Here is a 12275-nt window from a genome sequence, read left to right as displayed (position 1 = left end):
TCTGATTCCTTCCCACCCTACTTGCTTGTACAACTCTTCGTTGTTCCCTTGTTTGGGTTTCACCATATGAGTACAACCTACATACATTGGTTATCTCAAATGTTTTATGTTCAAAGTAAGTACTCAGATATGAAATGCTTTGATAACAAGCTTGTCTGTTAAGTACATTGAATCTAGTGGAATATTTTGTGATGGGCTAAACCATTTACTTCATTCCAGGCGAGGCACATTTTAATTTGGTGCTAGTGCTTTGAGATAAAGGAAGTCACATTTTAATCGGGAAAAGCCTTGTTTTGACAAACAGATAGCAAAACATATCGTTTTATTAGTGTTTCGTTTAGGAAAAAAGTTGTAGGGTTTCACAACAAAAGTATTCCTTGATACTGTTCTAAAGTAAAGGCGTGGGGTGGGGGTTTGGAGGGAGGGAAGAGACAGCAATAAGGTGTGGGTGGTGTCCCGTCATAACGAATAGGAATGAAATACTTTACACCAGGGACGCTGCTGGGGGGGCTAAGGGGGCTATATATAGCCCCTGATCTTTTGGTTGTAGCCCCGGATAGAATCTCAGGAGCTACAGCCAAAAGACTAGCTAGCCCCCAGTCCCAACAGTTCCGACATCAGCTTAGCCCCGGGTCTTTTCCAGACCTAGCAACTCCCCTGCTTTAGACAGATTTATAAGAATATGTGTGGGAACTGTGATACTACATATTGTTTAACTCTCAAGTTATGCCACAAATGCCCACTAGATGGCACAACATGACAGAGATACAATATGTGATACGAGATTCTGAACAATACCAAAGTTTAAACTTTGTTTATTTAAGCGAAGTTAAACTTTTGTTATTTATTTAAAAAAGTATGTTTCCAATGATTTAAAGACACATAACCCTTCATCACTCGGGCATGGAGCATGGACTCAACAAGAATACATTTGAGGAACCCATGTTGTTTCCGCAAAGCAGCTGCAGCAGATCTATGTTATGTTATGCTATATGGCATTTGTACAGCGCCTATTGCCATTGGTATGACCTCAAGGTGTTGTGGGTGAAAGCCCTTAGGGGTTAGAAGTTTGAGGTATGCGAATTGAAAGGAGGATTTTAGAATGCATGTGCGCATTTTAGCCAGCACAAAGGTAGGGAGGAGCGGCTAGGTCCCTGGCAGCGACACATGGATATCTGGCTGTTGGATGGCTGCTGTGATGAGCTGTCAGGAGAGTCAAGGAGACTGATTGTGTGTCCAGCTTAACCAAATTTGTTTGTGTGACTCAGCTGCATTCAGATGGCAGAGGTGATGTGCATTACGAAGGGTTCTATGTCATTTCTTCGCAGGATGTTTTTTTGCTGAGTTTTTTACTGCAGATTTTTCAATGAAAAAACTCATCTATTTTTTTTTTTTTTTTTTTGCCGGGGGTTACTCCCCCAAGTCCCCATCCACTTTTATTTTGTATATGATCCCGAACACCCACACCCCAAATATATATTATTCCAACCCCCCTAAAAAATGTGATGTTTTAAAAAAAAAAAAATCACAAAAAAACATCCCGCGATGAAAGGACGTTATACCTCGTGAAGTCGGGTAGTAAATTATTGCAGATGTAGGTGGGTGGGTAGTCAAGCTCCGGGAAGGACACGACTATGTTCCATTGAGATGGAGTGCTATATGTACCTGAAAATCCAGGCTGCTATCTAGTTGTGAGGAGGGTATGTGGATCGTGTCATACCAATCGACTGGAGTCCTTTCCGTTCCGGCTGAGTACTGTCTTGTTGTTTCTTCAAATGACTCATCAGTGCTCCCTCCTACCTGACCGGGGTGATATTTTACTGGGAGGTGGACTAGGATACTCGAGATGCTGAGGAGAAGAGCCAGGTCTTCAGAGCCTTCCGGAAAGTGAGGGGAGCCTCTATGTGGTGGATGCTATATGGAATCGAGTTCCAGATGGTGGGAGCTTGGATGAAGAAAGAAGATCCCACTACTCTGGTTGATTTAACGACTGGGGTGGCAAGGTGGAGAGCTGTGCCATATTTCAGGTTTCTTGTAGGCCTGTAGGGTGTGAGCTTGTGTTGTAGATATTCTGTTCCTGTGTTGTGCACAGCTCGGTGGGGGATGCACATAGCCTGGAAGGTGCATTGTTGCCTGATCGACAGCCAGTGAAGGACATGAATGGTGGGTGTGATGTGCTCTCTGGGGCCAAGGGCAAGAAGGAGCGTTGCTGTAGTGTTTTGAACTCATTGGAGTTTTCTAAGATGTGAATATGCGAAATGTCATTCAGCAAAAATGGGGAATTCCGTGGCAGCGTGGGTCTTTACTGCACTGCACTTGGTATATGGGAATGAACCCACATATCCAGGAGAGGGACCATGGCAAGGTATGTGCAGAGGCAGGAGAGAGGATGCATGAACGGGCACGAAGGGGACGTGAAGTGGGGTGGGGGAGGCAGGTGTGTTGATGCGGTGGGCAAAGCTGCGGGACCAGGCGGTGAAGAATGGACCCCCTCCGTCTTCGAGGGAAAAGGAGTGGGGAATAGGGGAGACTTGTGAAAGGGAGTAGTAGATGGGCATGCAGAAGAGGCCCTCTTCTAAGTGAGACACATGGTGAGAAAACACAGCAAGCCGGAACCTACAACGAAGCCAAAGCCAGTGATGGAAGGGCGTCATGGTAAAGACTGCAGGGAAGAAAAGTCTGCGGCAAAGCCATGAAAGCCATGTGTGGAAGGCAGTGCCCATCTCAGTGTTGGTAGACTAAGGACCAAGGGTGCGTGCAGAGCGATCCCCTCCCACTGGTGCCAGCAGAGACGGTTGTCCTTGTAGAAAGGGGAAAAGGAAAGGGAAATGCCCAGAAGGACAGAGAGGGATTCCTCCAGAGAAGTCTCCTGCTGGTGGCTGGGTTCTGAGGCAGCTAGCTGAGTCTGAGCGGCCATCATGCCAAGAAATGAAAAGCCTGGGCGTTTCTTGCTCGAGAAGGTGACTATGAAGTGGGTCCCAAGGGCCATCGTACCACTTAGTACTTTGTAAGTTCCATTTTACATTTAAAATGCTGACATTGCTTTTGTGAACCATGAATGACAAATCATATGGGTGAATTGCAAAAGGTTCAGAGAAGGCCACCAATTTGGAGCGTTGCTTTGTAGTATTTGGGTTTTATTGCCAGCCTGCAGTGCCAGGCTGTTTCCCATGAATGAAACATGCAAACCATGGGCTGCATTCACACTACTCTTGCATTCCTTAACGGAGCACGTGAAGCAGCCCTGCTGGCCCCAATCATGTGCAGCTGCTGGTGCCATGGTCAGGGGGACCCATGTTGCTCGACCCAAGAGCTATTCAAAGAGGAGTCATGCAAGCTGCCTGAAAGTGGAATCATGGAGAAGGCCCCAGCATCCGAGTGGGGAGCCCCTAGGCAAGGGAGCCTGGCCTCGCAGGCTCTCTGTGGATACGGGTTTCCTGGCTGGATGATGTGATATGATATGATATGATAGTTTATTTATATAGCGCCTATACACAATGTGTTTCAAAGCGCTTCAAGGCAAGGGAGGGAACAAGGCAAAATACAATGACATTCTTACAGGCCATGAACAGTAAGGATGTGAAATTAACTATCATACTCGGCCTAAGGACATTTCAGATAGTGCAAGAGCTAAGACATAGATAAGGAAGGGAGGGGGAGAGTGGGAAGGAAATGGAAACAGACAGGCGACTACCGTACTAGGCCTGACGACATTTCTGGTAAAGCTGGAGAAAAACAAAAGGTGAGAGAGAGGGGTGCAGAAAGGGAGGGGAGGAACAAAACAAGCGACTATCGTACTAGGCCTGACAACATTTCAGAAAGTGCTGGTGGAGAACAAGTAAGGGGAAGGGGAAAGAGACAGATGAGGTTACTATCATACTAGGTCCAGGGACAATTCTGATAGAGTAAGTGCATAGAAAAAAGGAAGGGGAGGAGATAGGAAAAGGGAGAAGGGAAAGGAGGAGAGAACAGAGAGTTAGCAGTCAAAAGAGTGGAGAAGCAAGAGGGGAGAGTGAATACAATTGCAGAAGTCAGTAGTAACACATAATGTTGCAAGCCAGAATACAAGATGAAGATGGGAACAGCATGATTCAGGGCCACCATGAGTACAAGATGCAAAAGAGGTTCAGCATGAGAGTTGAGAAAGAGTGACGCACCATGAATGAATGAAGTCCATAAAAGTCAAATCCAGCATTGTCCACAAGACGGTGATGGTGAAACCAGAATGTATCAAGACAGACTCCTGCGGAAGTAGGCTTGAGTGGGGTGAGGGGGGAGCAGGGTAGAAGAATCAAGCAAAACAGGCAACACCTGTGTGTGAAAATGGGGGGGCACAAGGGAACATCACGGGGGGACCAGAGGGAGTAACACATGTTGGTGCATGCCTACCTGCTGTCTGAGCAGGGGGTCGGGCCCTGGGTCCTCCTGGTCCGAACAGGTCCAAACAGGAATTCCCCTTTTCTTCGTCTGCCCTTCGCTTAAGGTGCCCGGCCGAGAGACGCCCTTGATCTAATAGTTAGGAGCAGGAAGGAAGAGGCAGGGCTAAGAAGGTGGGTGGTGCTTGCTAAGTGGTGAAAAAGAGTGTCAAACAGGAAGGCACCAGATGGGCGGGGCTTGCTAAGTGGTGAAAAAGAGCAGCAAACAGGAAGGCACTAGGTGGGCGGGGTTTAGGCCAGGTGACCTAGATCCACTTGCACCTGCTCCCCACCTGCAAAGGAAAAGAGGCTGGAGGGCTCCTTAAGTAGGAAAAAGGAGCAGCAAACAGGAAGACACCAGGTGGGCGGGGCTTGCTAAGTGGTGAAAAAGAGCGGCAGGCAGGAAGGCACCAGGTGGTCGGGGCTTAGGCCAGGTGACCTAGATCCACTTGCACCTGCTCCCCATCTGCGAGAAGATTCCCAGCGGCCTCGTTTTGAGATGATCTGTTCTCCATGGTCAGGGAAGGACCCAGCACCAAAAAAATGGCCTCAGAAATGTGTTTGAACGTGGCCCCCATTCAACTGTGTGAGCGAATGTAGCTCAATAAAGTTTTGAAAACAAACAGTCCAAATCATAAATGGATTTTAATGCACAATTCAGTCTAAAGATTTGGCAAGAGGGGGAATAACACAGTGGAAGCTTTAAAACATTATTTATTACACATGGATGATGGGGAGGAGGAGATATGATCAGAAGAGGGTGGTGTGGATGGGAGAGAGTTTAAGAGGAGGGGAAAACCAGGGTACCCTCACAAAAGAGGCACATATTGAGAAGATCCACCGGGAAATCGCCTGGGTTCAGTGTAGTCCAGCCCACCCCTGTCTATGACATGTATGGATGTCTGATATGTTCCATCCCGCAGGATGTTTGGGGAGTCAGCTGATGAGCAGCTGTTAGGGGAAGACCATGTGGAGGGTGTTGTTCAGTCCCTCTCCTGTAGGGGGTGCAATAACTACCAATAAAGCTGCTCAGCCTGCTCACCGCTAAGTCGAGAAAGGACTCGATAGTTTCCAAACTTTAAAAAAAAAAAAAAAAATCCACCATGAATCTAGAGAAGGAACTAAATAGTCCCTTCTCCCTTTCTGTGACGGTCATTTGCGACGCTGCTGGAACACTGAGGTTCCCGGCGTCAGCAAGGGACCAGGCAGCGTGAGGTAAGTGGGGCGGGCTTGGGAGGGGTGGAACATATGTGGGAAAGGGGGTCTGGGTGTGGTGGGGATGCAGGGCAGTCCTTACGTGAGCACCCAGCGCGGGAAGATGCCGGCTTCCCGCTATGAAGAGGCTTGGACGGCAGGATTACCATGTGATAATGCGCCCATTTAGAGCATCCTCATTGGCTGGGAGGCCGACACCCCACCCTCGCTAGGTACTCATAAAATGTAGTGAATGCAGTGCTCACAACAGTACATACACAATTCTGGTCCTGTCTGACATTGAATTTTCTGGCCATGAATGAGAGAGAGGTGGAAAGAGTAAAAGAGAGAGAGGGGTAAGGATAGAAAGATAGAAAGAGAAATATATACGTATAGAGAGAGAAAGAAAGAAAAGAGAAACAGACAAATAGCGAAGGGGAGAAATAGAGCGAGATAGAGAAAGAGGGAGAGCAAGAGAGAGAGAAAGAGGGAGAGAGAAAGAGAGACAGAGAAGGAAGAGGGAAAAATAGAGGTAAAGGGAGAGACAGAGAGAGAGAGAGAGACACAGAGAGAGAGAGAGGGAGACAGCGAGAGAGAGACAGAGAGAGAGAGAGAGAGGGGGGGAGAGAGAAACAGAGACAGATAGAGAAGGGAGAGGCAAAAATAGCGGTAAAGGGTAAGAAGGGGAAAGAAGAGAGAGAGAGAGAGAGAGAGAAAAGGGAGCTATCTCTCAGAGGTTAGTGCAAGCTGCTATATCATATATACAGAAGCAGGGATGCCTATAGGGTTGTCCAAAAATGCCTAGAGCTGTCGCGTGCACGCTGCACAAGAAATGTGAAAGGGCTCCCGGGTGAAAGTCGAGGCTTTTAGTAAGAGTGGAGGGGGATCACGATTTGTGATGGGTGGGGCCGGGCCTGACGTGCATGTCTCTTCCCCAGATCACGGTTGGTCACTGGACTCAAGACTCTCCCTCACATCTCTCCAGAGAGGGCACAGGGCATAGACCTTGCCAGGGTCACATTCCTCTATTCTTTTAAGTGGGAGAACGTTATAATACTCGAGAATGCTCGGCAGCAAAACGGCAGCATCTTTAGAAAAAGCTTTAAATTCCCAGGGGAGACGAATAGAAAAAAACCAAGGAACAGTCAAAGACCATAAGCGCCTTAAGGTACTACAATGACTTGAGTACGGGCGTAAGGCCAGATCAGATGGGCGGGTGGGGCTTTTCTGTCGTCACTTACAATGAATCAAGGTAAACGTTGATAGAGCATCTCAGCCATGAACCACAATTCCAAGTGTTTGCCTGCAGATGGCGCCATTCACTTAATTCTGCCAATGTGTGTGGCCTTCTGCGGAGCAGGACGTATTGGCGCGGCCAGTTCGTCACGACCGCTTTGGCGCAGCAGACATTTTGGCGCGCCCGGTTCGGCGCTGGAATGCTCACAGCTGTGGGAGGGCGGGAGACTCCGAGCTGCAGGGAAGTTCTCTGAACGCGGAGGAATTTGCTTTCTGTGGGTGATGCTCTCACAACTGTGGGAGAGCGGGAGTCAACCTGCACATACACGTGTTTCTGCTCCCTCCCCGTGACTCCAACTCTGAACATCCGTGTAAATATGCTTATTGCCCCCGTCAGAATTCTTCGTGCCACACTGGTTGTTGCACGCCACGTCCTATCCTCGGTTAATGACCTTTAATTCACCAGCTGTTCGACTCCTCACTCTACATGACTATTGCTGGTCCCAGTTGGGGGCCTTTTGGTGTTAGCTATATGATATATATCTGCTTCTGTTTGAAGCAGTGTTGTCTCGGAAAATATAAGATGTACACAATACCTCAACCCTGCATGCTTCATGCTTCCGAGTTCGATAGGTCGAGTAGTATTACACTGGGTACTACGAACAGCTATTGTAGCGCTTTGAAGCATTAGGAATCGCGGAAATAAGTACCTTTAACATAACATATATATATATATATATATATATATATATATATATATATATATATATATATATATATATATATATATATATATATATATATATATATATATATATATATATATATATATATATATATATATATATATATATATATATATATATATATATATATATATATATATATATATATATATATATATATACGATCGAAATATGCAGACCAGCCAGCCTCCCAGAATAAGAGGTTTGGGGTGGGGGGGGCTGAGATAGATGAAAGACCGTGAAAGACCGGGTGATACGTGCGAACTGCCTACTGCTCTCTCGATCATGCTCGCCCTGCTCTTTTCAAATGCAACACGTGAACAGGCACAGTACATGTCAACGTGCTGCATTTGAAAATAATTATGCTTTTGAATTTGGCGTGAGGGAGTTTAGACGTGGCTGCAATGGTCAGCCACGTCCAAATGTCCCTCGCGCCAAATCACCCGCGCCAGAAAGGCACCTGGGCCAAAATGGGCGTGCCAAATCGGCTGCTGCGGCCAACTGGCCGCGCCGAAAGAGGGTGCACCGAAGTTCTGCAGGCATACAGAATCTCATAGCGCTTGGAAGCAATACAAAAGTTGAGACATTGAGCTTGATCGCCCTTCTGTCTTTTTTTAAAAAAAAACTGCCTGGGACATTCTATCTCTGCCACTGTAACCATAGCAACCCTGTAACTATGTAATTGAGGCACAGTCCATCAATTCTGTGTACCCCCCCCCCCCCCGACCCACATCCGATGCATGGCTTCAGGGTCATGGGGACATGTCTTCTACTTGTACCTAATGTCTATCTTTGTCTCTCTCCCGTCTCGCAGGGTCAGCTTACAGATCTCCGCAGAATGTGGGCCTGGAGCCTGGTCCCCATCTCCTTCGCCATCTGGTCCACGGTGGGGCTGTGGATAGTGTGAGTACAACATTGTCGTTCTTCGGTATTTGGTTTGGAGCTTTTTTAAGGTCCTGCTTGCCTCGTGGCTGCTTCAGAGTGCACGGGGTGTGTAAGGGGACGGGGGCTACTCGTAGGTGCAGATCAGACAGAGCACAGCTAGGCCTAAACTATTACCAAGGGCAGTGGGAAGACTGGAACTAGTGTCTTCAGTGACTTTGGTCCTGCTCCTGTCTGAGCTAGAGAGAGAGTACTATTCAAAGGAATGGGACTTATGGAGAGCGCAGGGACGTCAATTCAACACAATGGTAGGGGTAGCGGAGGTGACATCACAAGTATGTTGACATCACAGGAAATGGCATCACACGATCTCCTACACTGACGACGTCACAGGAATGTACATCACGCAATCATAGACCCCAGTAAATTCACAATTAGAGTACGATTATTACAATAACAAATAGTACTAAAGTGAGTTTTGATATCAAATATTAACTATGTTGCTGCATAATGACCGGGCCACCCAGCAGAGCTATCACAGGGCAGTTGCAGTTCTTTCTCATGCCAATACTGCCAGGTACTGCCATCTCAAGCCAGTTGAAACTTCACGTGCCAGCCATAGGCATAATATGGAGCTACTTGGGTTTATAATGCTTTCTGGCTCATATATTCAAGTAATGTCATTTTATGCCAGGCAGATCCTCATATGTCAGGTGAAGTTTCAGACCCCCCAAGTGCTGTTAGCACAAGCCAAGTGCAGCCGCAATTGCCCCTGGCGTTTATGCCAGGAGAAGCCTGATGTGCCAGATGTATTCACCATATGTGAGAGCAGACCCGCATGTCCAGGTGCTTCCATCACATGTCCAGCCTGGGGGCATTTGCCCAGGCACAGCCACCATTGCCCCACAGCACTGGCAGATTACACACACATGCCCCCCTAGTCAAGAATGCCAAAGTGGGGCAGAGTTCATAGGATTTGCCGTCTGGGGGCGGGCAGGAGACGGGGTAGAGTTTAGGTGTGATGAAGGCACATTGTAAGGGTAAAGGAGTCCGCTTATTTGCTGGAAACCTGACCTGGATCACTTTTGCATGATTGCAATTGGAGCAGTTAAGGCATAAAACACCCTTTCAGCACAATGTTCTTTTGAAAACAGTTGTCCTTGTTTCAGAGTCTCCAATGTATCCGGTAGACATCGTCTGCCGTCCTAGCATTACATGACCATACTAGTATTTCGGGATTGTTTTCTTTCATGATCAGAAGCAGGTGATTGTGTTTAATAAAGCGGGTTTTGCAAAGCACCATCCAACATTCTAAATCAAGCTGAAAAGAATAGTTATCAAAGCGTGTTGGGTAAAAAAAGCATGGATTATTCGCTTACTGTGCAGGGCTTGCTAACTTCAACCTTTGGCTTGTTGGCACTTCAGTTAACGCTGTCCAAATGATAGTACGCCATTTATCAGCATTGTAATTACCTGTTTTACAAGCAACAGGCACGCAACTCAGTGAGCTATCTCCACCCCTTCCTACACACTGGATAGAAAGTGGGGCATTTTAAGTACATAGAATTAAAACTGTCATATAGAAGACGTAAATAATGAATATTTTCGCAATCTGCAAACACAGACGAACCACACACATTGAAATTGCATAGATAAATGAGGCTTCCTACACAACCACCATTCGTAAGGTGTCATGACAAGAGCTATTGTGGAAAACGTTCAGTTTCCTTGTGCCGAGGCCTGCAGGAATCCAGTGCGGCTGCAAGTTCCACTCTACAAGCAGTTGTCATCTTGAACACGTAAATGGTATTGCACACACACACACACACACACACACGCGCACGCACGCACGCACACGCACGCACACACACACACCCACACGCACGCACGCACGCACGCACGCACACACACACACACCCTGCCACGATGAGTTATTCTTTTCAGACACACAGTGATTTTCACTGGGTGATTTATCACTTTCGAGGCCTGAAGGGTAATAATAGGCCAGAGGCCGCAAGGGCTGACCCATGGGGACCAAGGAGAAAGCAGGGCTAGCAGCTGCTACCCCCAGACTACATCCATTGAACAGTCCTCCCCAGCAGGGGGTCCTGAGAGGGAAAGGTTTTCTAGCTTTCTTATCAAACAATGGCAATGAAGATTTCATCAGCCAGCCGGGAGAGGTGGGACCAAACCCCATACCCCGATTGAATGCACAGAAATGCCCTGACCCTTCCCTCCACCTTTGCCATTGTATTCCTCATTCACTATTGCAGAGGACGAGTGGCATCTGTGGTAACGATACGTGCTCTCTTCCTCGTCCCAGGCCGCGCTCTTGAAGGCAGTCTGCTGTCCCGCAGTCTTTTTTCTAAAAATATTCCTCCTCATGTGTCTTTTGCTGATCGCCTCTTCCCCGACCCGGGTTATGTGGGGGTCAACATACCTCGGTCCCTCAAGCTTCTATTTGGTTTGCTGTCCTAGTCTGCACAGCTCTTCCATGGCAGAGGCGCTCCAGTCCTGTCTTCCTCTCCTCCGCATCCTCGTTCTGCGAGTATCTCTACTCCTAGGGTCGCCGCCGGGCTTTTCTTGTCATGTGAGTACAAGGACTGGCAGGGCTCCAGGTGAGTGGGAAAGGTGGCAGGCACGGGGCACAGTCATAGGCTTCTCTACTGCCCCCCCCCACTTGATACTTTGCCCCCATAATTGGTGCCCTGCCCCCCATGGCAAAGAACATATTTCAGGAGCATTAAAGGTTCCCACTTTGACCAGATTTGACCCCGAGTTGACCATCTCTTTATTTGCTTGGCCTGTCCTTTCTTCTGGCCTGAAGCAGACACTGGGTATAGATGCAGGGCCATGAATATCACTGAGGTGTGGGCCTTCCATGCTAAAAGCGGGCTTCCCACATTATGCTCACACTGCTGCAGTGTGTGCAGCTCACAATTTCATAGAAACAATAAAAAAAGACATTTCCCAAATAAAATTTGTTTCTAAAAATTAAATCCACTGGTTTCCCTTAAACTGGTTCGTTTTTTTTGTCGGACTACCTTCAACAAGTATCGTAAGATTGTTATGCCTCTTCCTTTGAGTTTTATTACATGGGATACTTAAAGACATTGGGGGTCATTATAAGTGAGGCGGTAGCTGTGCCGGTAAATACCGGCACGGCTGCCGCCAGTGTCATTTTTTTACTGCCACCCAGCAATGGGGATGTTATGGGGGATTCTGGCCCCACCGGACCCGGTAATTCCCCTTCGCGGGTGCCGGTAAAATTACTCCCCATTCCCATTTGAGGCCCATAGGACTCAATGGGAATTGGGAGGCCGGTAGCACAGGTACCATTATTAACGGTACCGCTGCTACAGTGTAGGTCTGCTCACAGGTGCTGTTCGCCCGGCAGGTCAGACCTACCCTGAATATGAGCATGCAACCAGCCAACTCATCCCCTGGCCAAACAGTGCATTTGACAGCGCCTATTTTTAAGAACGAATTGCAAACAGCCATACGAGTTTCAGTCTGTAAAAAACATATAACATTTCGGCATCAGTAACTCAACCTCCCGAGCCACCTTTGTAGCTTGCTACTTTAGGATGTGTCACTTAACTGTCAAAGATTTCAGCATCAGATAAGGATCCTTAATTGTGCTCAAAGTCATTTCAGTGTAGTTCATGTACATGACTTTCAAAGCCAATTGAGTTTCATCTCCAGCCACACTGACTTTGTGTAAGGTCTCATGATGCAGAGGCTTGAGGCTGGAAAAGGCATCAAATATTCAGTGAATTCATGTTTGCATTACCCTTGATGC

General features: G+C 47.5%; 1 protein-coding gene across 1 annotated transcript in view; it reads left to right on the top strand.

Annotated features, from left to right (window-relative positions):
- Window positions 1-8409: 8409 nt before the first annotated feature.
- Window positions 8410-12275, top strand: part of TMEM150B (transmembrane protein 150B) — a 61592-nt gene continuing 57726 nt past the window's right edge. Inside the window, exon 1 of the mRNA XM_069638261.1 lies at window positions 8410-8494. Coding sequence (XP_069494362.1) covers window positions 8430-8494 — 65 coding nt within the window. The 5' untranslated portion in view covers window positions 8410-8429. The remainder of the gene's footprint in view (window positions 8495-12275) is intronic.

Source organism: Ambystoma mexicanum, chromosome 1q (assembly GCF_040938575.1).
Source record: "Ambystoma mexicanum isolate Mex_15411 chromosome 1q, UKY_AmexF1_1, whole genome shotgun sequence".
NCBI classification, from domain to species: domain Eukaryota; kingdom Metazoa; phylum Chordata; class Amphibia; order Caudata; family Ambystomatidae; genus Ambystoma; species Ambystoma mexicanum.
Note: the sequence above shows the minus strand (reverse complement) of the source record. Positions and strands in the feature narration are given on the sequence as shown.